This window comes from Pteropus alecto, unplaced genomic scaffold, assembly GCF_000325575.1.
Source record: "Pteropus alecto unplaced genomic scaffold, ASM32557v1 scaffold117, whole genome shotgun sequence".
In the NCBI taxonomy this organism is placed as follows: Eukaryota; Metazoa; Chordata; class Mammalia; order Chiroptera; family Pteropodidae; genus Pteropus; species Pteropus alecto.
Genome location: NW_006440642.1, coordinates 2,475,646 through 2,500,760, shown reverse-complemented (window position 1 = coordinate 2,500,760; position 25,115 = coordinate 2,475,646). Strand labels below are relative to the sequence as shown.

Below are 25,115 nucleotides of genomic sequence, written 5' to 3'. Positions count from 1 at the left end.
TACAGTGGCAAGTAATTTCCTGAGAGGATTTCACTATCTTGCCAACAATGACTCTCTATCATCATGAAAAACATTTTACTAGTACTATTTGCATAAGAAGTTGGGAAAATTCATTATGATATTCAAAGTAGTTAAAACATTTCAACAAAGTGAAAAGTTTCTGTTTCCTGGAAAACTCATTTAGGAGGATGGGATGGGAAAGACAAAAATCCTATTCCTTAACTCCCTTATAAAAGGTTAATACCTAACAGTCTTACTAGTTTTGCCATAAGCCATGCCATCAGTTGTATAATAGAGAAATGACTTTCATATATAGTGTAGATCTAGTTAGTGTCACTACTGTTAGTAAAATTCTGTGAGCTCTTTTCATTTAGTAATGTACTTTGAGAATTGTCTTGATAAAGCAGAGTCTGGTGATATTTCCACATGGGTAACTTATTTCGAGTTTGTGAGGTCCTTTCACAAAGACAAAGTAAGGTTTCAGACACAGCAAAAAGGAAGCTAGAACTCTGATATTTTCAGGGCTGCTTCTGTTTTTATTGTTTAAATGCTCTCTGTTTAGTTTTATCTAATTCCTGAGCCACATAGCTAAAGCAATAGGTTTCTGTAACAAAATACTTCAAGATGACTACTGGCTTTGTTGCCAGAGGCTTGGATAGCAGACATGTTTTAAAATGCCAAACAGCAATATCTTGGGCTTTTAAAACAATATTGTTCAAATTATTTGTTAATAATGAACATGGTGGACTGTGACCAGTTTTGATGTATATTGCTTTGCTTTAAAGCATCTTGTTTTGTTTGATGAGGGAAAAAAAGAATGTGGTTCTTACAGTTTTCTTGTTTAATATACTAGAAGCTGAGTGTCAGAAGCAAATGAGAAGGCTGTTTTGTCCAATCTTTTGCCTTGATTTAGACTGTCGATGTCTCTGTTATGACAAAATTCATGCACTCGTCATCTAACAAAAAGCATGCTATACTTGCAAAAATCTGTAAACAGTCAACCTGCCACGGTCTGCAGAAAAGCAGTTAACTGGCAATGTAACAACAGCAGGTGCTGAAAGCCCACATTTGGACACTTAGTTGGACACTTCCCATGTCACCACCACCTTTGGGAGAGAGAATGAATCAGGAGTTCATCTGTTTAAAAGCTAGTCCTAATATAACCTACTTGCTTTGAAATATAATACTTACATTTATTCGTCAAACTGGCACATATTTAATCAGGATTTTTATTTAGAGAGAAACGTATGAACAGTAAGGTATTAAAGACCATCCCCATAAGTTCAGCTCCAAACTCATTCTATTACCCTGAATATCTCCAAAGCAGCTTTTTTCTGTTTCAATGAAGGCAGATTTTCACAGACTCTGCTCTATTTTTATGGCTATGGAAAGGATGAGAGGTAATATGACAGTTTATAGCATAATGTGCACCAGCCTGTGTTGTACAGAAAATGGTGAAAGGACCCTTTACATTTGTAAAGTTTTCTAAGGGCTAAGAAAGATTGCAATAATCCATTCGGTTACATTCATTTAACTCTAAGGAGAAATGTATCTAACTGACCCATTTGGGGAAAATATACGTGTTTTATTCAGAATCTGCTAATCAGAAACCTACCTAGAGTTTGTTCAAACAGCTTTGAATTTTTAGTCAAGGAGAATGTGGTGGTAACTATGTTGCTTGTTTATCTGAGAATTATTACACAGTTTGTAGTACTAGTGTTTTCCGAAATAATATTACTATAGGGCAAACCATAGGTGGGAAGTAGAAAAGGCTTCTGATGCTTCATAACATGTACTAATCAAATAAAAAGGAGAGGAGTAGGACAAGAAAAAGGTGGAACAAATGGACAGTACTTTCACCATCTGTTCCTTCTTTAACCACTTTCAACCATCCAGAGAAAATGCATTCTTTTCTTTAGTTAAAGTTCTTACTAAAGGGCAATATATCCATAAAAGAATATAAATCTTAAAAGTGCATATTTTAATTTATCACAAAGTCAACACATCACCCAGATCAAGAAACAATTGCCACATCCCAGAAACTTCCCGATTCCTTCATAGTCACTACTTCTACCACCTATAACTTCTAAAATCATACATTAGTTTTGCCTCTTTTTGAATGTTATATAAATAAAATCATATAGCATGTAGTATTTTATATGTGGTTTCATTTAAAGTTATGTTTGTGAGGTTCTCTATTGTGCATAGCAGTAGTTTGTTCATTTTTATTTCTGTTAAGTGTTACATTGTATGCACATACCACAATTTTCCAGCTTTGGGCAATTACAAATAACAATGCTATAAATATTCTTGCGTATGACTCAGGTTTACATATGTTCACATTTCTGTTGAAGATATAATTTCTAGGTTATTAAGTGTGCCTAAGTTCAGTTTTGGTAGACACTGACAGTTTTCTAAAGTGGTGGTACCAATTTACACCCTCTTTAGGGTCCTAGTTCCACATTCTTACTAAGATTGATGTCACAATTTTTTTTTCATTTTAGCAATTCTTGTTGGTGTATAGATATCTCTTTGTAGGTTTCATTTGCATTTCTCCAATGACTAATGAGGCTGAGAACCTTATATGTTTATTGGCCGTTTGAATTACTACCTCTTTTTTGAAGTCTTTGTTCAAATCTTGCACATTTTTCTATTGGGTTGCTGTCTTTTTCTTATTGAATCATGGAATTTCTTTATATATTCTAGATATAAGTTCTTTGTCCAGTACAGGTATTGCAAATATTTTCTCCCTGTCTGTGGCTTTATTTTGGAGGGAAGAAGGGATTTTTTTTCAATTGACAATCCTTTGTTAGTTAACTTAGGTAAGTCCAAAATCAGTCAGTGAAGATAGGTGAAAAACTAAGCTAACACAGTGAAAAGTGCTGTTTCATTTGGCAAAGGCCCACATATAACATAGAGAAATTCATTGGAAAGTAAGATCCCATTCAATATCATGGCAAAGAAAGCAGCAGTCATGGCCTGACGTGAACAGCAGCCTGAGCACCTTGTCAAGGGATCTGTCAGCAACACAGATGGCAATGCCCACCCCACCCTCTGATCTGCCAGCTCACTTATAAACACTGACCATTTCTCTAATGATTAGTGACACTGAACATTTTTTCATATGTCTATTGGCCATCTGTATGTTCTCTTGGATGAAATGTCTATTTACGTTCTTTGCCCATTTTTTAATTGGATTGTTTGGAGAATTTTTTGTTGTTTTTTGGTTTTGGTGTTAAGTTGCATGAGTTCTTTACATATTTTGAATACTAACTCCTTATAGGATGTATCATTGTTGAATATATTCTCCCATTCAACAGGTTGTCTTTTTCATTTTCTTGATTTCCTTTGCTGTGCAAAAACTTTTTAGTTTGATGTTCTGTTTATTTTTTCTTTTGTTTCCCTTGCCCAAGGAGATATATCCAAAAGAATATGACTAAGAGGAGTGTCAAAGAGATTACTGCCTACATTTTCTTCTGGAAGTTTTATGGCTTCAGGTCTTACAGTTAAGTCTCTAATCTATTTGTGTTTATTTTTTTTAATATGGTGTAAGAAAGTGTCTAATTTCTTTCTTTTTTTCTTTCTTTTTTTTTTTTTTGCATGTATCTGTCCAGTTTTCCCAACACCATTTATTGAAGAGACTATCTTTACTCCATTGTATATTCTTGCCTCTGTTGTCATAGATTAACTGACCATATAGGTGTGGGTTTATTTCTGTGCTCTCTATTCTGTTCTATTGATGTATGTGTCTGTTTTTATGCTAGTACCATGCTGCTTTGATTATTATAGCCTTGTAGTATAGTTTGATATCAGCTTGTGTGATGCCTCCAGCTTTAGTCTTCCTTCTCAAGATTGCTTTGGCTATTCGGGGTCTTTTGTGATTCCATATAAATTTAGGACTATTTGTTCTAGTTCTGTGAAAAATGCCGTTGGTTTTTGATAGAGATTACATTGAATCTAATCTATAAGTTGCTTTGGGTAGTATGGATATTTTGACAATGTTAATTCTTCCTATCCATGAGCACACTATATGCTTCTCTTTCTTTGTATCTTCTTCAGTTTCTTTCTTCAATTCTCCAGAATAACCACCTGAGCCTAGAGATTTCTTTTTTAGGAGTTTAAAATTTATGAATTAAATTTTCTTAATTGAATGGTATCTATCATTCTGTCTACCATATTATAATCAATATTATCTCTTGCAATATCTGTTTCATATTGGGTGAGTTATGGTAGTTTTTGTTTTTCAAGAAATTGGTTCATTTCAGCCTTTATTATCTCTTTGGTGTCTGTGGGGTCCGTAGTAATTTCTGTTTTATTCCTTGTATTGGTTATTTGTGTGCTCTTTTATTCTTTGTCAGTTTTTCTACAAGTCTGTAGTTTTTAATCTGGATTTTCACAGAACCAGCTTTTTGCTTCTTTAATTTTCTCTATTTCTGTCTTCAATTTTATTGATTTCTGCTTTTATCTTTATTATCTCCTTCTGTTTGCTTTGAGTTTATTTTGCTCTTTTTTTATGTTCTCAAGGTGGAAACTTAGATTACTAATCTGAAACATTTCCTTTTTTCTAATGTATACATTTTATGCTATCAATTTCCCTCTGAATTCTAAGTTTGTTGTGTTCCAAAAACATTGATATGTTATATTTTCATTTTCATTCAGTTCAGCATAGTTTTTATTTCCCCTGAGGCTTCCTCTTTGACCATCGATTCTTTAGAAGTGTGTTGTTTAGTTTCAAACTATTTTGACGATTTTTCTGTTCTTAATTTCTTGTTTGATTCCATTGTAGCTAGAGGACATTTTTGGTATGATTTCAATTCTTTTAAATTTCTTCAGGTTTGTTTTATGGGGCCCACGATATGTCTATCTTATACATGCTCAGCAGGCATTTGAAAAGAATGTGTATCTGTTATTGGATGGAGTATTTTATAAATGTCAATTAAACACTGTTGGTTGATGATGTTCTATATTCTTGTTGGTTTTCTTAGTTGTCGAAAGAGGAATGTCAAAGTCTAACTATATTATGGATTTGTCTACATCTTCATTTCAGTTTTATCAATTTTAACTGCACAATACTTGCAGTTCTATGGTTGGTGTATACACATTTAGATTGCTATATCTTCTTGGTAGATTGACACTTTTGTCATGATGAAGTGTACTTGTTTGTTTCTAGTGAATTTCTTTGCCCTGAATTCTACCATAGCCACTCCTGCTTTCCTTGGATTAATGTTTGCATGATATATCTTTTTCCATCCTTTTACTTTCATCCTGCCTACATCATTTTATTTGAAGTGAGTTTATTGTAGACAGCATATAGTTGGCATGTTTTTAATCCAGTCTTTTTTTAATTGTTGTAATTTAATGGTAATTTTTGATATATTAGGCCTACATATTTTATTTTCTGTTTGTCCTCTGTTTTACTTTTTGTCTCCCTGTGAGTTTCTTGATCATTTTTAGAATTCCATTTTGATATATAGCATTTTCTAAACAGCTTTATTGAAACATAACTCACATATTATATGATTTATTATTTAAAAGGTATAATTCAATGATTTTTAGTATATTAACAGGATTGTCCAACCATTACCACTATGTAATTCCAGAACATTTTCATCATCCCAAAAAGAAAGCTCATCCCTATTAGCAATCACATCCCATTCTTTATTCCTCTCATTCCCTGGAAATCACTAATCTATTTCCTCTCTATATAGATATGCCTATTCTATACATTTCATATAAGTGGATGCATACAGTATATATCCTTTGGATCTGATTTATTTCACTTTGCATAGTGTTTTCAATTTTTTATCCATTTTGTAGCATGAATCAGTACTTTATTCTTTTTTTTTGACTGAATAATATTCCACTGTATAGATATACTACATTTTATCCATTTATCAGCTGATGGACACTTGGGTTATTTCCACCTTTTAATTGTTATGAATAATGCCACCATGAATATCTGTGTACATACATTTTTTTGAACATACATTTTCATTTTTGACTATATATACCTACAGTGGCATTGCTGGATTATATGGTATCTCTTATTTAACTTGTTTCGTTCCTCCCTCCCTCCCTCCCTCCCTTCCTTCCTTCCTTCCTTCCATTTTTCCTTCCTTCCTTCCATTTTTCCTTCCTTTCTTCCTTTTCTTCTTTCTTTCTTAATTGTGATAACATTGGTTAATAACATTATAATTAGATATCAGTATACACTACAGCATGCTCACTACCAAAAACCTAGTCTCCTTCCAACACCATATATTTGACTCTCTTTACCATTTTGCCCTCCCCTCTCTCCCTGTAGATTGCTTTAGGTAGTATGGTCATTTTACCAATATTAATCCTTGCAATCCATGAGAATGGTATATCCTTCCATTTATTTGTGACCTCTTTAATTTCTTTCCTCAATGTCTAAATAGCTTTCGGAGTACAGGTCTTTCAACTCCTTATTTAAATTTATTTCTAGGTATTTCATTCTTTTGATGCAATTATAAATGTGATTGTTTTCTTAATTTTTCTTTCTGTTTGTTATCAATATATAGGAACATGACAGATTTTTGTATATAGTTTTGTATCCTATTTTACTGAATTCTATTATTAATTCTATTACTTGTTTGGTAAATTCTTTGAGGTTTTCTATGTTTCATGTCATCTGCAATAATGACAGTTTTACTTCTTCCTTTCCACTTTGGATGCCTTTTATTTCTTTTTCTTGTCTGACTTCTGTGGCTAGGACTTCCAATACTATATTGAATAAAAATGGTGAGAGTGGGCACCCTTGTTTTGTTTCTGATTTTAGAGGAAAAGCTTTCAGCTTTAACCATTGAATATGTTGATTAGCTGTGAACTTGTCATATAAAGTCTTTATCAAATTAAGGTAGGTTCCTTCTATAACCACAGTTGAAAGGTTTTTTTTTTTCATAAATGGATGTTGAATTTTGTCAAATGCTTTTTCAGCATCTATTGAGATAATTATTTGATTTTATCCTTGTTTTTGTTTTGATGAATCACATTAATTGTTTTGTGCATGTTGTTAAACTGTGTTTGCATCCCTGATATAAATCCCACTTGATCATGGTGTATCTTTTTAACATACTGTTGAATATGGTTTGCTAGTAGTTTTGAAAACGTTAGCATCTATGTTTATTAGAAATATTGGCCAGTAATTCTCTTTCTCTCTCTCAATCCCTCTCTCTCTCTCTCTCTCTCTCTCTATCTCTCTCTCTCTCTCTCCTCTCTCTCTCTCTCTCTCTCTCTCTCTCTCTCTCACACACACACACACACACACACACACACACACACACGCACATCTTTGTCTCATTTTGATATCAGGATAATGCTGGCCTCATAGAATGAATTTGGAAGCATTTTTCAGTTTTTTATTTTTTGGAATAGTTTGAGAAGGATAGGTACTAATTCTTTAAGTGTTTGGTAGACTGTAACTGTGTGGTCATTCAGTCCTGGATTTTTGTTTGTTGGGAAGTTTTTGATTACTGATTTAATTTCATTGCTAGTAATTGGTCTGTTCATATTCTGTTTCTCCCTGGCTTACTCTTGGAAGGTTGTATATTTTTTAGATTTGTCCATTTCTTCTAGATTGTCCAAGTTTTTGGCATATAATTGTTCATAGTATTCTTTAATGATTCTTTGTATTTCCGTGGTGTTGTTTACAATCTCTCCTCTTTCATTTCTGATTTTATTTGTGTTCTTTCTCCTTTTTTGCTTGATCAGTCTTGCTACAGGCTTGTCAATTTTACTTATCTTTTCAAAGAACCAGCTCTTAGTTTCAAGTGATCTTTTCTAATGTTTTTCTTTTTCTATTTCATATATTTCCTCTCTGATCTTTATGATTTCCTCCCTTGTTGTTGTTGTTGTTGTTGTTTTCATTGTTGTTGTTGTTGTTCCTCTTTTTCTAGTTCCTTTATGGGTAAATTTAGATCGTTTGAGATTTTTTCCAGCTTCTTGAGATAGGCCTATGTAGCTATAAACTTTCCTTTTATAAGTGTTTTTGCTGCATACCATAAATTTTGTAAGTTTGTGTTTTTATTTTCGTTTCTCTCAAGGTAGTTCTTTATTTCTTGTTTGATCCATTTGTTGTTTGGAAGCATGTTATTTAATCTACACATATTTGTGTTTTTTCCAGTTGTCTTCCTGTAGGTGATTTCCAGTTTCATGGCATCGTGCTCAGAAAATATACTTGATATAATTTCAACCTTCTTGAATTTACTGAGGCATATTTTGTGGACTATTATGTCATCTATCCTGGAAAATGTTCCATATGCACTTGACAAATATGTGGTGAAATGCTCTATTAATGTCTATTAAGTCAAACCAGTCTAATGTGACATTTAAAGCCATTATTTCCATATTAATTGTCTGACTGGATGGCCTAACCAATGACCTAGTGGAGTATTAAAGTCCCCAACTGTTACAGTGTTACTGTTAATTTCTGCCTTTATGGCCATTAATATTTGCTTTATACACTTGGGTACTCCTGTGATGAGTGCATAGATATTTACAATTGTTATAGCCTCCTCTTGGATTGACCCCTTTAAAATTATATAATGTCATTCTTTGTTTCTGTTACATTCGTTTTAAGGTCTATTTTTTTCTGATATGATCGCTTCTCGGCCTTTTGGCTAAGACCAAGTATATTTTTTTCTGATATGAGTATTGCTACCCCAGCTTTCTTTTCACTTCTGTTTGCATAGAATATCTTTTTCCATCCTTCACTTTCAGTCTATGTGGTTTTTTCAATCTAGAGTCTCTTGTTAGCAGCATAGAGATGTCATGTTTTTAAAATCCATTCTGCCTTCCTATGTCTTTTGATTGGAGCATTTAGTCCATTTACATTTAAAGTAGTTATTGATAGATATGGGCTTATTGCCATTTTTTTCTTATTGCCATTTTTTGGTTGTTTTTGTTGTTCTTTGTTCTTCTCTTGATCTCTTAATTTTTGATTTGTTGGTTTTCTTTAGTGTTTTGATTGGATTCGTTTCTTTATTTGTTGCGTATTTTTGTATGTTTTTGGTTTATGGTTTCCACGAGGTTCATATATATCCATCTATATCTATAGCAGTCTATTTTAAGCTGATAAGCATTTAAGTTCAATCACATTTTTGAAAGCATTAAATTTTTACTCCCTCCTTCATTCTTTTGTTTTTGATGACATGTTTTATATCTTTTTGTTTTGTGTACCCCCACATTATTTATTGTAGTTATAATTTAATTTTGCTATTGTCTTTTAACCTTCATATTAGCTTTTTAAATAGTTTATTCTCTGTGATTATAGTGTATTTGCCTTTACCATGAGACTTTTTCTTCCCTGTATTTTCTTATTTCTGGTTATGGTCTCTTTTTTTGTACATAAACACGACCCTTTTGTTAAAGGTAAGGCATGTTAAGTGGTTGTGAGCTCCTTTAGTTTTTGCTTGTCTGGGAAATTATCCTTCAATTCTGAATGATAACATTGCCAGATATAGTATTCTAGGTTGTAGATTCCTTTCTCTCAGCAATTTAAATATCTCCTACCATTTCCTTCTAGCCTATAAAGTTGCTTCTGAGAAATCAGCTGATAGCATTATGGAGTGTCCTTTATATGTGAATTGTTTTATTTTTGCTGCCTTTAAGATTGTGTCTTTATCCTTAACTTGACCAATTTAATTACAGTATGTCTTGGTGTGGGTCTCTTTGCGTTCATCTTGTTTGAAACTCTGTGCTTCTTGGATTTCCCCAGATTAGGAGTTTTCAGTCATATTTCTTGAAATATTCTTTCTGCCCCTTTCTCTCTCTCTTCTCCTTCTAGGATCCCTATAATGCAATGTTAGGGCACTTGATGTTATCCCAGAGATTTCTTATACTATCCTCATTTAAAAATTTTTTATTTCATTTTGCTGTTTCGATTGGGTAATTTCTACTCTTCTGTCTTCCAGGCTAACCTCTTCTGTATTAACTAATATGCTGTCAATTCTTTCTAATGTATTCATTTCAGTTTTGTATTCGTCATCTCTGATTGGTTCTTTATTACATTTTCTATCTCTTTGTTGAAGTGCTGGCTTCATTTTTCCTACTCTCAAGTTTATTGAGCATCCTTATGACCATTTATTTGAGTTTTTTATCAGGCAAATTATCTATTTCTGTTTCATTGGGAGGTTTTCTCTGGAGTTCTTATTCCTTCATTTTAGGCATACTCTTCTTTCTCCCCAGTTTGTTTGACTTTCTATGATTGTTTCTATACGTTGGATAGAATAGCTATCTCTCCCTGTCTTGAAAAAGTGATCTCTATGTAGACTGTGTGTTGACTAGTTTTGTCTGGCTGGTTGTAATCAGGGTGAGCACATGTGGTGCCCGATGTGTCCCCTGGGCTGAAAAAGTAGGTTCCAGATGGGGCAGCCTGTTGTGTGTGTACTTCCTTGCCCTTCTAATCCAGGTGTGGCTGCCTGGTGTAAATAGAGTTGCTCAGGTGCACTCTTGACATGCCCTATTGTTTGAACTGTCTGTTGTCAGATTAGGGTCTGGGCAGGGCTGTTCCGTGTGCTTGCATCTCATCACCCTACTGGCTCTGCCCTTTCTCCGGGGATGGCGGAGAGCAGTCTTGTGTGCATGCGCAGTAGCAGTCTGCTAGTTCTGCAACATCGCGAGGCAAGGCAGCCTGTGCACACACATGGCAATGCCACATTCACTCCACAGGGGGCAGCCATTCCAGTGAGGTGGCCCTATGTGCATGTGTGGCAGTTCCCCACTCTCTCTGCACTTTTTCTGGACAGGGTATCCCTGCTAGCTCCACAATCTTTCCAGGCAAGGGTGTCCTGCATGTGTGCACACTCCAGTGGGTGCGTGGAACAGTACCCTGAGGTACTACTCATTGGATCAATCTCCAGGTAAAGGGGCTCCTTGTATGCACTCTGTGGGGCCCTCGTGTATCTGCTAAATCTAACACATGAGAGGTGGCTGAGGATGTGCTATTGCACCCTGAAGGTTGGCCAGAGAACCTGGGTGGAGCTCCTGCCCACCATCCACAGTGCAGGGGAAAAATAAACAATTGTGCTCACCAGTTCCTCTGGTCCTGGGTTGCTCCCTCAACTCCTAGAGAGCTCTTATAGTTCTCCAACCTTCTCTATGCAGTGTCTCTCGTGCTTGTTGTGCAGAAGCTGTTCAATTGGCTCACAGTTGCCTCTCAGGAGGAATTACTCTACATATCGGTGTACATTCAATGTGTTCTTGGGGTGGAGCAAGCTCAATGTCTCCAAACACACCACCTTGGACCCATTTCAAACTTTTCTAAGATTAACCACAAGTTCATCATGACTTCTTGTATCCAAGAAAAGATCATTGTTATTATTTCTAGAGCCCATTCTTTAGAATTTTGTTTAGTCTTGATCTATTGGTTTGTGGATTATTTTTTGGTCTGTTGTTAGTTTTTATCCCCCTGAAGATATCTTTACTTTGCTCTCATTTTGGGATGGTAATTAAGCAGGGCATAAAATTATAAGTTAATAGTTGTTTTTTTCTCTCTCTGAACTCTTTCTTTCATCTTCCATTTTTGCTATTGAGAAGGGTGCTTTCAGTCTAATTGTTATTCTCTTGTATGTAGCCTATCTTTTCTTTCTCACTACTTTTAAGATCATCTCTGACTTTGATATTCATTATCACTATAATGTATAGCTGTTTTTATTTATCTTGCCTAAGATTTATGTACTTCCTGAAAGTTAACATTTATATTTTTCATAAATTTGGGGAAATTATCAGCTATTATCCTTTCAAAATCTTTTCTCTCCCATTTTCTCATTTCAATATTTCTGGAATTTCAATTAAACATATAATGGCTATCCACATTCTTACATCCCTGTCTCATCTTCTTTCTTATATACTCTTAGTTTCTTTCCAAGGAATTTTGGATAATTTATATCTATCTACCTATTCACTTTACTTTCTTCAATTATTTGTAATCTGCAGCTAAATTTATTTATTGAGGTTTATTTAGCGACTAAGCTTTTATTTCCATTATTGTATTTTTCAATTCCTTAATTCTTTTTCAAGTTTACCTGGTCATTTTTTTTATGGTCTCTTTCTTATTCCTTTCAAGTCCTTCTTTTATTTCTGTGAACATTTTAGGCATAGCTTACTTTTATTTCACATTTGAGAATTTTAATATCTCAAGTGCTCTGGAGTGCAATTATGACTCTTTCAAAATTTACTTTTGGCCACAAATGTTTGTTTCCTTTTGTATTTGGTAGTTTTATTTCTTAATTTGTAGGAATGACTGGATTTGGGGTATGTTCCTTTCAAAAGAGCTTACATTGCTTGTAAGGTACCCCCACATGGTGTTATCAAGCTAGGAACATTTTAAATTAATATCGAGGCTTGGGATTTCCAACACCATGGAAATAGTATAAGTTTAAACCCACTTGAGGGCAGCCTATAATTATGGTTTCTTAATGAAGCTTTCTACTTTTATTTTTTCACTAGATCTACAGCTTGAGACAAACATTTTCTTCTTGGCTCTCTTTGCCAGCAGATAGATTTCTTTCTTAGCCTGTCCTTTTACTGATGGTGACACGGTTTTCAAGGCTCTCAGCTTCAGGAGGTGTCTATTTTGCTTCATCATTTTGCCCACCCAAAATTTTTGCCTCCTTTTCCTCTTCCCAATAATTAAAACCAGGCATACTATTTGATTTTCTTTATATGAAGTTCAAGAACAGATGAAACTAATCTATGAAAATAGAAATCAGAATAAAGGTGTGTTGGAGCTAAGATTTTGAAAGTATTTTAAATATTGATCTAGATAGTGATTTTACTGCTATATACACATGTAAAATTTTTATCAGATTTTACATTTAAAATTTGTGCACTTTACTCTCTATAAGTTATCATATTTTTTTAAAGTACAGCAATAAGGTTTCTGTTATTGGATTACTGATTTCTTACTTTTTATCAACCATGCACATAAAATAGTCTGATTGTGTTTTATGAAGACCCTCTATGTGTTAGCAGTGGGTTTTTCAAATTATCCAGTCTACCATAGTGTTGAATGTGTAAGTCGCATGCTGTTCTAATTCTGATGTTGTTTTTGGAGACTTTAGTAAAGTATTGCTTAAATATTCCAGTCGGACCTTTTTAAAGTTCAGGCTTTGTGTCTGCTGTGCTGTTGGGAAATAAGGAAAAGTGTGTAAATTCCCCCATGAGGGGAACTTTAGTGGTAGAAATAGTGCTCTGGAGGGCAATGTGTGGTGGCTGCAGTGATTACCATGATTTCTCAGGGAAGGTACATCCTCCAAGCTAGAGTCAGGCCTCGGATATCTACTTCCCCCTCCCAAGTGGAAATCGTTCCTACTTTGGGTACAATAAAGGAGAATAGAGGTTTGTTTATTTTCTAAGGGTTCAGCTAACCAGTCTTCCTTCACCTCCTTTCTTAGTTAAAATGGGGCATCTGTGTGTATATATGAGGGTTGTAATGGGTTGAAATTGTAGCCCTTCAAAAGGTATGCTGAAGTCCTAATCCCAGTATCTTTAGAAGGTGACCTTATTTGGAATCGGGGTCATTGTAAATGTAATTAGTTAAGATGAGGTCACACTGGATTTAGGGTGGGTCTTTATTATTACTGGTGTGTTTATAAGAAGAAGAGGGGAGACTCAGAGCAGAGAACATTGCTGTCACTGAATTGTGTTCTCTCAAAATTCGTATGTTGAAGCCCTATCCCCCAATATGATGATATTTGGAGATAGGGCCCTTGGGAGGTAATTAGGTTTAAATGAGGTCATGAGGGTGGAGTCCTCATGATGGGATTAGTGACCTTATAAGAGGAAGAGACACCAAGCACTCCTTCTCTACCATATGAGGACAAAGTGAAGATAACCAACCCAGGAAGAGAGATCTCACCACAACCTGACAATGCTGGCACTCTGATCTCGAACTTTCAGCCTCCAGAATTGTGAGAAATTAAATTTCTGTGATTTAAGTCACCTAGTCTACAATATTTTGCTATGGTAGCCTATGCTGACTAATACACCACCACATAATGACAGAAGCAGAGAATGATGTGGTGCAGCAGCAAGCTGAGGAATGTCAATGATTGACGTCCACCACCAGAAGCTAGGAAAAGCCCAGGAAGGATTCTACCCAGAGTCTCAGAGGAAGTATGGCTGTTTTGACATCTTATTTTGGACTTCTAGCCTCCAGGACTATGAGAGAATAAATTCCTGTTCCTTTAAACCACCCGTTTTGCCATTCTTTGTTACAGCAACCTAGGAAGCTAATATGAGGGTCACTGTAAGGTTCGTAAAGGAAGGTTGGAAATGGGCAGGAGATAACTCAAGGTCTTTCTTTGCCTGATCTGAAGTCATAACTGTGGTTAGGAGCCTGTGGGACCTGAAGGTTAGTCAGAGATGAAGATAAATCCACTCCAAAATTATTATATAAGTTATGGGAGGTAATTCAATTTTCCAAAGGTCACTTTATATTAACGTTTTAAGAATCTATCTGTTATATAAAACAAAGTGCATCTTTTTGGTCTTATTAGGTGAAAATTCCTGCCAGGAATTGGGTTGTGACTTTCTTGCCCCAAGCATTTCATTTAACAATCCACCTGATGAATAGGGAATAGTTGTGAGCCAGGAAGCTTCCCTGAGATTAGAAATCTTACTGAAATGAACAAGGATCAACTGGAGAGTAGAGGAAAAACATTCTTTTCTATTTTGCATTTTAAAATCAGGGAAAGATTTAAAGCATCAGGTATTGCAGTACCTCTCAAGTCGAGGATATGCATGTATTTATATTTTTCAGGGATCAGGAGAATGCACATAACGCCTTTTAAAATGTGAGTGAATAAATACCTATGCGAACATATGGCAGGGGAGTGTGATCCTGTTAAACACTTGCTGTGCTTGGCAGGAGCAAAGAGCTAGAATGCCTGCTCATTTAGTTCTTCCCACCCCCTCAGATGTGAGTCTTAGCAGGTGGGAAGATCTGGTGCTAGCTTCCTGTGGTCTACGTAGGAAGGAAACTCTACTGCCAGAGCTGCCGCTTTGTCCAATGCCAAGACAATATCAGGACATGAATAGACAGTATGTGTTGTTCTGAAGCTGGAGCCCCCAAAATGTGTGAAAGATGTAGTGCCCTTCTGGTCTCTGAGAAGCAACTACACTGATGTGTTTATAGAGCTCTGTCAGGAGCTATGGGCTCTGTGAGATGCCACATGCCAATCAAACCTTCTTCCACACTCTGTTTGGCCTCTTAGAACAAGTGCAGCTTTAGGGATTGAAATATCCGTGTCCCAAAACCCCCATCTGGAAACTGGGAAGGCTCTTTGGACATGCTCTTCCTTTTGCACTGGATATTCTTCATCTCACTACTACCCGATTCTTCAGGTCTCAGCTTATATACCACCTGTTCAGGAAAGAGTCACTGATCAGCATGTTCTTATAGTCAGAGTTTTGTACATTTATAGTAATTAATTCAATTTTGTTTATCACTATTGTTTTTATTTATCACAGCTCTCCTTACCAGATCGTATGAGATTCTTTTTTGTTCAGTATAGTTTCCCTAGAGCCTGTACAATGCCTGACGTGTGGTAGACATTCAATAAGTATCACTGACTAATTGGAAGTCCAGTGTCCTCCTACCTGAAAAATTGCTGTGCCTTATAGTTCATTCTCAAAATTAAAAAAAAAGAGAGAGATATGGTGAAGAAGCCTTTTAAAAATTTCCACGCATCTGTTATTTTTGAAGAGCTCCTTCTCATTAAAAGAAAGAGAGGGACAGAGGGAAGGAGGGAGGGAGAAAGGAAAGGAGGAAAGGAGGAGGGAGGGAGGAATTTATTGGAAAGTGGGCAAAGGATACAAAGAGGCAATTCACAGAAGAAATTCTAATAACCAACAAATATACAAAACTCTTTTAGACTAATAATCACATACATGAAAATTAAAAACAATATTCTATACTGTTAGAGTGGCAAAAATGTAAAAGATTGGTAATATTCGTTGCTAGCAAGGACTTGGGGAATAGGGTGCTCTCGTACATTCGTGGTAGTTCCAAACTATGCAGTCTGTATGGAGGGCATTGGTAGTACTTTCAGAATGTAAACTATATTTATTATTTAATAGGGAAAAATTAGAAACTGCTAATGCCATCCAATAGGGAAATTGTTAAATAAACTTTAGTACATTCCAGCTATGGAATTTCTTAGCTATAGATAGTAACATCAGTGAAAATCTATGTAAAATTCCTTAAAAAGGAGATTTGCAGAACAATATGTATAATATGATCCCAATTAAATATATTAAGAACATAATGGTATATTCTCCAAAGAAAAAGGTCTTAAAGGAGGTTACACCAACTATAATCTTTATAATATTGATACCAACTAATTGATATGAGTCCTGTGAGACCTTTACTCCTGAGGAAGTGAGAAAGAGGGGTTACTTTTTACAATGAACATGTACTGCTCTTTTTAAAAATTAAGTATGATTGACATAAACTGTATTTAGTGTCGTTTGTTTTGACATTGTATACATCTGTGAAACCATCACCACAATCAAAATAATTTCCATCACTCCCAAGAGCTTCCTTTTGCCTCTTTGTAATCCCTCCTTCATTTCCGAACCAACTCCTGTCCCCTAGCAACAACTGATCTACTTTCTGTCACTACAGATTAGTTTGCATTTTACAGAATACTATATAAATGAAGTCATACAGTATATACTTTTTTTTTTTTGGCTTCACTCAGCATTATTATTTTGAGATTCATCCACATCACCGCATGTATCAATAGCTTGGTCTTTTTAATTGCTGAGTAGTATTCCATTGTATAGATCTATCACAATTGGTTTATCCATTTACCTGTTGGTGGACATTTGGATTACCTCTGGTTATTGGCTATTACAAATAAAGATGATATGAACATTCATGAACGAGTCTTTATAAAGACATGTACTTTTTCTCCTATTGAGTAAATAGCTAGCAGTGGAATGGCATATGCTAGGTGTATGTTTAGCATTTTAAGAAATTGCCCAAATGTTTTCAAAGTGGTTGCACCATTTTACATTTCCATCAGAGATAGGAGCATGGGATTGAGGGGCTACATGAGTCTCTTCACCATCATAAGGTGAGATAATAACAGCAGAGATTGCCCAGCTAAAATGTGTCTAGTACTTTTTAGTCACAGAGTCTTCTGAGACTCTGATTAAGGTCATGGTCCATGTGGAGTGTTGGGCCACACCCACATACAAATGCCAGGTAGGAAACATCCACGTTGGAAAAAGGGATAGCCTGAATAAAAGCTGACACTTGGGATGGAAAGCTGAGGGCTGGAGTTTAAACATATTGAAAAACTACAATTATTAAGTCCTGGTAAGAGAGGGAGAGAAAATGATGTCTAGGTTTTACTGACTAGGCGATGGTGGTGACAACAGAGGGGAGGAGTAGGTCTGGTAGCTGCCCCCGTGCGGTGCCTACCCGACACAGGTGAAGCTGTTCCCGAAAGTCGTAAATGTACCTCATCAGTATGAGGGGCAGCTGTAATCACCAGGTGTAGTCAATAAATTCCAGTCTACCAGTGAACGCACACACACACACACACACACACGCACACACACTCACACTCACACACTCACACACTCACACACACTCACACACTCACACTCGCCACCTCCCTCTACAAATCCCCTCCCAGAATATACGCAATTACGTAATCTTTCTGACAAAACTCTGCGCGACCTAGGTTTGCGCATGCGTAACATTAACTGCTTCTGGGCGTCGGGACTCCCTTCTTTTCACCGGCCCCGCCCAGGCGGCTGCCCGTGACCTCCCTGGTCGCGGGCAACGGAAAGCCGGAAGAGGCAAGACGAGTTCAGTAAGCCATGGGGCTGTTTGGAAAAACCCAGGAGAAGCCGCCCAAAGAACTGGTAAGGGCTTTGGCGGCGGCAAAGGAGCGGGTGGATTTGCGTGGGGCATACTGGAGTTGGTGAAGCGACTGGACACTTCCCCCGTGATGGGTCAGGTAGGCGCTCGGCCGCCATTTCCGGGGCCTCCCACTCGACCGAGGGGCCGGAGGAAGAGTCTCTAAGGAGATCGCTGTGGCGAAGGAGAGCCCCGATACCTCAGCACTCCCAGGGCAGCCGAGGGCTGGAATAAGAGTTCCTCAGCCTTGGCACAGGGCGTGTAGGCGGCGACGTGGTCCTGGCCCTGGAAACCCCTTCCCTGCGCGTGTTGGTATGTCCCGCCCGGAACCTGTCCCTGGCGCAGGCCCCGCCCCCTGACGCCGCCTGTGGACTGCGGCCGACCTGCGCTTGCCCAGAGTGTAGTTCCCGGTTTAGGTGCGGGAAGATCCCAGACACCTGCCACCCCTTCTTCACCTATCCTGTTGTATTGAAAAGGAGGCTGTTTCCTCTTTCCTCCGCTCTACGGCGTTACGTTGATCCCAGACTCACATTAGTCGTAGCAGGACCTGATTCGAAAGAGTGATATCAAAGATAACCTGGCTTCGAATTCTTATCTTGTTAACTGAGATAATGTGTAGTCGTTAGGAGTGATCTGCAGAGTCAGTCTACCTAAGTTTGAATCCTGGTTCCCCACAAATCAGCCTTGTGATCTAGGGAAAGTTCGTGTCTCTCAGCCTTAGTCTTGTCTGTCAAGGAATGATAATAGTATCACTTCAGAGTCACTGAACATGAAAAAATATAGTTTTAGCTAGTAGTGCTAGTTACGGTTAATGCTTTATAAATTTGATAACTTTGCATCCAAGTTCAGACCAATCGCATCGGTATCATCTGGCAGCTTGTAAGAAAACATAGACTCTACCCAAGACCTGATGATGAATCATAATTTGAAATCTGATAAGATCCCTAAAATCCTTTATTTAATAAGTAATCTCACCTATTCAGCTCTGGCAGGCATATTTTGAAATCAGTGTCATGCATCATGAAGTTGCTAGCATATAATGTGTGTTAATTTTGATTATATTTGTTAATCACAGGTCCTAGAACAGTAGGTATTCAGTAAATATTAGTTCCCTCAGGCAACTTACTTAGTTTTACTCCCTGGTAAAATAAAAATTGTGGTACTTAAATGACTGTGACATTACTTTGCAAGTTAGAGTATAGTATAAATGCACATTTTGTGGCATGTAAGTATTCTAAGATGCTTGTTATAGTAGAAATGTATTTTTGGTGTTAGTGAAAGATTATTACATTCAGTGTTTCACCTTAGCTTTGTCTTTCATAAAATGAGATAAGATTCTGGGAAAACAGTCTCAATACTATTTAAATTGATCTCTAGTATATGTATTACGTATGAACATTTAAGACTTTTAAAATTATAAACATAATTGCTAAGAACATGATGTCAGTATATTGTTCCAGCTAGGTAACCTACCTGGGAAAGTAAATTAACACCAGAAAATCGCAAGCTTGATGCATGAGATTGTATTTTTAAATATGCCTGCCAGAGGGATATTATAAAGATGAAATAGAGAGCCAAGGAACTTATAATCTAGCAAGTAAGATAAGCTTTTCAAGAACAAGTCTGGATTGGGTACCACATACATAGTTACAGGAATTCAGAGGTTGCAGTTATCACCCGCAGACTGGGTGATCAGTCTGATTTGGCCCTCCACCTTCATGTTTTCTATACGCCTCTTGCCTGTGAATTGGTTCTTAATGATTTAGTGGCATTTTTAGTGTGTATCAGATTATTTTAACTGGTGCTGCAGATACTGTGCCCGAGATTTTCTTCAAGTTCCCCTTCACAATACTCCAAGCTTCCCTTTCAGTTCTGATTATATACTGTTCAGATTTGTCATAAGAGTGTCTGTGTTTGCTTTAGGTTCAGCTTCTACCAGGCTAGCTATACCTTTTGATTATGACCAAGGAAAATGTTTTGTTACCTGCCACAATTATTTAGCATTGAGTTTATAATTCCAGAAAGTGACAATAAAATAGGGATGAGAAACACTTTTTTCTCTGTAGAGCTGCTGACACACAGATAATGTATTGAGAGCCATAAATAAATAAGAAGACAGTGTCTGGTGTTTTAGTTTTAGTTAGCTTTTTCTTTTTCTTTTTTTTTTCCCGAGAGGGAGGAGAAAAATTTAATCTTCAGCTTTATAAAATAAGTAAAAGCAAAAAATGTGCTAATGTTGGCAGAGAGAAAAGAAAAATTAGAGAAAGGAGAAAATTGACTAAATTCTATAGTCTCAGCTGGGCAACTCTTGAGTTAGGGTAAATATATTGTATGCTTTCCACTACTGGGGGTTGGAAGATGAGGGCATGTGCGTCCTGGTCCCAGCATAGGATGAATCAGCCGGGTGCAGCCATGCCACAGCATCATAATTGTCACTTAGACCATAAGTCAGGTAACATATCAGGTCAGGCCAGTAAGCTGTATTATGGGTGGTATTCCCAAAGCTCTGTTATAGTATGCAGGACAGAGTAGGTGCTAAATAAATATTGAGCGAAAAATGAGTATTAGAATAAGATTAAGGCTTAAAGTCAAGGATTCCTAAAATGGGCAGTATTTCAGAGATACTCCAGGGAAACATTAGCTATATAAGAAGCTTTATAGACTCAAGTCTTTGCTCTCATGCATCTCAGACACTTTGATGACATCTTAATGGTGAAACTTGTTCTATCTTAAAGTGTCCAAGTTAAGAGTAGATTGGGCCTGCTGAGGATGAGGGAGCCTTATAATCCATTTAAAAACCAGGACATGAGATTCTGCTGAAAAGGGATTCTTCTCTTGGACTTGAGGTTCTCTTGGAAAGTCGTGCAGTTCTTTCTTAGGGACTTCACTGACATAGCCCTTGGGTGGAGTAGTCACTTTCCAAAGCATCAGAATTCTAGTAATCAGAAATGATTTGGCCCTCCACTATGACTAACTTGTAGCTTAGACTGGGTCCTGGCTCATGGTTGTGGGATGCTGTCCGGGTGGAGTAGTCACTTTCCAAAGCATCAGAATTCTAATAATCAGAAATGATTTGGCCCTCACTATGACTAACTTATAGCTTAGACTGGGTCATGGCTCATGGTTGTGGGATGCTGTCCAAAAAGGGAAGAAAATGAGAAGGAAATATTCATGAAACAAATGTTTATTGAGATATTTTGGTGTGCATTGGGTTTGACACCAGGTTTACAAAATAAGACACTGGATGACAACTTCAAAGAATACCAGGTTTACTGGGGGAGACAGAGATGTGAACAAATACTTATATTTTATGGTGAATAACAGCAATAATATAAGTATGTACAACATCTGTGATGTCACAGTGGCGGAAGTGATTAACTGTTCAGAGCGGGGAAGGTGACCTGGTGAGGGAGGGTATCTGGGTCTTGTCACAAGAGGCATTAGCCAGATGCATGGGTTGGCATAGCATTAGGAAAGGGGAAGCAGTCCAAGCCAAGTAGACTGCATATGGGAGGTGTAAAATTGTGCAACATAGGTTGGAGGAACCAGAGAAAATTCAGAGTGGTTGGAAGAGTGAATGGGATACAGGAGGAGTGGTGGCAGTTGTAAGATGTGAAATTGGAGAGGTAGGTAGAGGGCAGACTAGTGAAGGCCTGTGTGTCATGCCTACTAAGGATGGGGAGCATTCAGAATAGTGGTTTGAAGCAAGAATTAAAGGGAAGAGACTTGGGTATGGAGGCCAGTTAGTGGCCCAGGTGAGAGATGATGCAAATCTATAAGAATGGAAGTGGTGATAGAGAGGATGAGTTAGAAGTATTTGGGATATATAGTCAGAGTTTGCTCATCTACTGAATGTGGGGTGAGAATGCAAAGATGATTATTTGGTTTCTATTTAACCTCACCCCCAGTCAAACCTGAGTGTTGGTACTGTGAACTGAAATTGAGAGAATTCCAGAGAAGAGCAGATTTGATGGGATGGTGATGGTAGAGAGAAAGAAGCCAAGAGCTCAGTTTTAAACAATTCGAGAAATCAGGGAGGACATTAGAGAGTGGGTTATCCTGGGAACATATTTTTCTTTTCTACTTCGTCTCCTCAGCAAAATTGTAAGCTTCTTGAGAGCAAGAGTCATGTGTTTCTTTATTGTCTACTGTGCCAATATAGTGTTCAACTGAATAAGAATAAAGTGTTTATCAAATATTAGCTTGATGAACCAGAAGTAGAGATGGTGAGAGAAAATGCTTACACATTTGAAGTATAGGCTAGTTAGGGACTCTGCTAACATTTGGGGAAAGAAATATTTTCTCTTGGTCCTATGAAATTGGTCCGTCATCCATTGCCACCTTTACAGTTAATAAGTTGCTGCAGTTCATGCCTCTGCTTATAATTATAGAAATACTTCAAGTATAAACATAAAGTAAAATTTATTATTTTAAGCTGTTAATAAAGTAGAGATTGAATTTAATTAGCATTATCCTGAAGATTTAAATTTAGGCGATTTAAAAACAACCAGTTTCCTTCAGTTAATTGTGAAAAAAATATCTATTTGTTATATAATCAGTTGAGTATATTTGTGTGGGTCTGCTTCTGGGCTCTCTTTTCTGATCCCTTGATCTATGTGTCTGTTCTTTGACCATACTACTCTGTCTTGAATACTGTAGCTTTACATTAGGTTTTGAAGTTGGACAGTGGGGAAACTGCCAGCATTTTCTTCAATATTATGATGGCTATTCTAGGTTATTTGCCTTCCCATGTAAACTTTAGAATCAGAATCAGTTTGATTTCTACAATATAGGTTCTGGTGATTTTGAATGGGATTGCATTGAATCTACAGATGATGTTGGGAAGAATTGATATCTTAATGTTGGGTCTCACAGTCCATTCACATGGAATATCTCTTCATTTATATCTTTGATTTCTTTCATCAATGTTTTATAGTTTTCCACAAGTAGACCCTATACATATTGTTAGATTTATACCTGCGTGCTTATTTTTTGTTTGGTGCTATTGTAAATGCTCTTTTAAATTTCAGATTCCAGTTGTTTATTAGTTATTTTGGGAAGTGGTTAACTTTTGTATATTAGCCTTCTATCTTAAGACCTTGCTATATTTGTTTATTAGGCCAGAAGATTTTCATCATTGATTATTTGCTATATTTGTTAATTCAGTTTGCTAACATTTTGTTGAGGATTTTTGCATCTATGTTCATAAGAGATATTGCTCTTTAGTTGTTTTTTTTTTTTTTTCCTTTTACTGTCTATTTGGTTTTGGTATTAGAATAATTCTGGCCTCATAGAATGAGTTAAGAAGTATTCCCTCATATTTTCTCAAAGGTTTTGTAGAGAATTGTTATTTCTTAAATGTTTGGTAGAATTCATCAGCAAAACCATCTGGGCCTGGTACTTTCTTTAATTACTGACTTGGTTGCTTTAGTATAGGCCTATTCAAATAATCTGTTTCTCCTTGTGTGAATTTTAATAGTCTTTCCAGTAACTGCTCCATTTTGTCTAAATTACCAAATTTGTGAGCATAGAGTTCAGAGTATTTTTTTATTTTTACTCTTTGGGATTAATAGTGATGACCCCTCTTGCATTTTTGATAGTGGTAATTTTATCTTTTCTTTTTCTTGGTTATGCTGGCTGGAGGCTTCTCAATTTTATTCACCTTTTGAAAGAGCTAGATTTGGGCTTCATTGATTTTCTCTATTATTTTGCTGTTTTCAGTTTCATTGATTTGTCTAATTTTTTTTCTTTTCTGCTTGCTTTTGGCTTAAATTGCTCTTTAGTTTTTTAAGGCAGAATCTTAGATTATTGGTTTTAGATCTTCTAATGCTATAAATGAATTTCCTTCTAAGCAATGCTTTTGCTGCACCCTAAACATTTTGAGAAGTTGTGTTTTTTAACTTTAATTAAAAATGGTTTTAAATTTCACATGAGACTTTTTTTTGACCCATGTGTTATTTAGAGGCGTGTTGTTTAATCTTCAGATATTTGAGAATTTTCCAAAAATGGTTTTAAATTTCTCATGAGTCTTTTTTTTTGACCCATGTGTTATTTAGAGGTGTGTTGTTTAATCTTCAGATATTTGGGAATTTTCTAGCTTTTTGGTATTGATTTCTAGAATAATTCTATCATGATGATCTCAGAACATATTTTGTATGATTTCTGCTATAAATTGATTAGGGTGTGTGTTATGGCCCAGAAAGAGTTCTGTCTTGAGGAGTGTTCTATGCAAGCTTGAGAAGTATATGTATTCTGTTATTGGACAAATATTCTATAAATGTTAATTAGATCTAGTTGATTGACAGTACTGTTTAAGTTAGGTGTGTCCTGTCCTTACTGATTTTCTACCTGTTCCATCTGTCAATTACCTAAAGAGAGGCGTTGACATCTCCAGCTATAATAGTGGATTTGTTCATTTCCCACCCCTTTCAGTTCTATCAGTTTTTGCTTCATGTATTTTGATGCTCTGTTATTAGGTACATGCACATTAAGAATTGTTATGTCTTTTTATTGAATTGTGTATGATTATATAATGTTCCTCTTTAGCTCTTATAGGTTTCCTTGTTGTGAAGTCTGATTTTTCTAAATATAGCTACCTCTCCCTCCCTCCTTTCCTTTTTTCTTTCTTTACTTCTTTCTTCTTATTGATGTGAAACTCACTTAATATGTACCATTTTATCCTGAACAATTCAGTAGCATTTGGTATATTCATGACATTGTGTAGCTACCACCTCTCTCTAGTTACAAAACATTTTATCACTCCAAAATAAAACCCCGTATCCTCTAAGCAGTTACAGCTCATTCTCTTCTCCCCCCAGCACCTGGCAACTACTAATCTGCTTTCCTATTCTAGATATTTCTTATAAATGGAATCATACACTATATGTCCTTTTATGTCTGGATTCTTTCATTTAGTATAATGTTTTCAAGGTTCATCCATAATGTAGCTTGTAATTCTTCCTTTTTATAGCCAAAGGCCATTCCATAGTATGCATATATCACAATTCATTTGTCCATTTATCCAGTGATGAACATTTGAGTTGTTTCAATCATTTGGCTATTGTGAATAATGCTACTATGGACATTCGTGGTGTACAAGTTATTTGTTTAAGTACCTGTTTTCAGTTCTTTTAGGTGTATACCTAGGAGTAGAATTGTTGGGTCATATGGTAATTTTATTTTGAAGTTTTAAAACAGATTATTTGAGCCAAACTGACAA

The 25,115-nt window shown here is 36.3% G+C and overlaps 1 protein-coding gene across 2 annotated transcripts in view; it reads left to right on the top strand.

Moving 5' to 3' along the window:
* The window catches only part of LOC102882656 (charged multivesicular body protein 3), a 98,846-nt gene that overhangs the window by 25,594 nt on the left and 48,137 nt on the right, over positions 1 to 25,115 (top strand). The window contains exon 1 of one of the 2 annotated variants that reach the window (XM_006917716.3): positions 17,746 to 17,901. The exons of the other annotated variant lie outside the window; for it this stretch is intronic. Coding sequence (XP_006917778.1) covers positions 17,857 to 17,901 — 45 coding nt within the window. The 5' untranslated portion in view covers positions 17,746 to 17,856. Of the gene's footprint in view, positions 1 to 17,745; positions 17,902 to 25,115 lie in introns of those variants that run through there. 2 annotated transcript variants of the gene reach the window in all.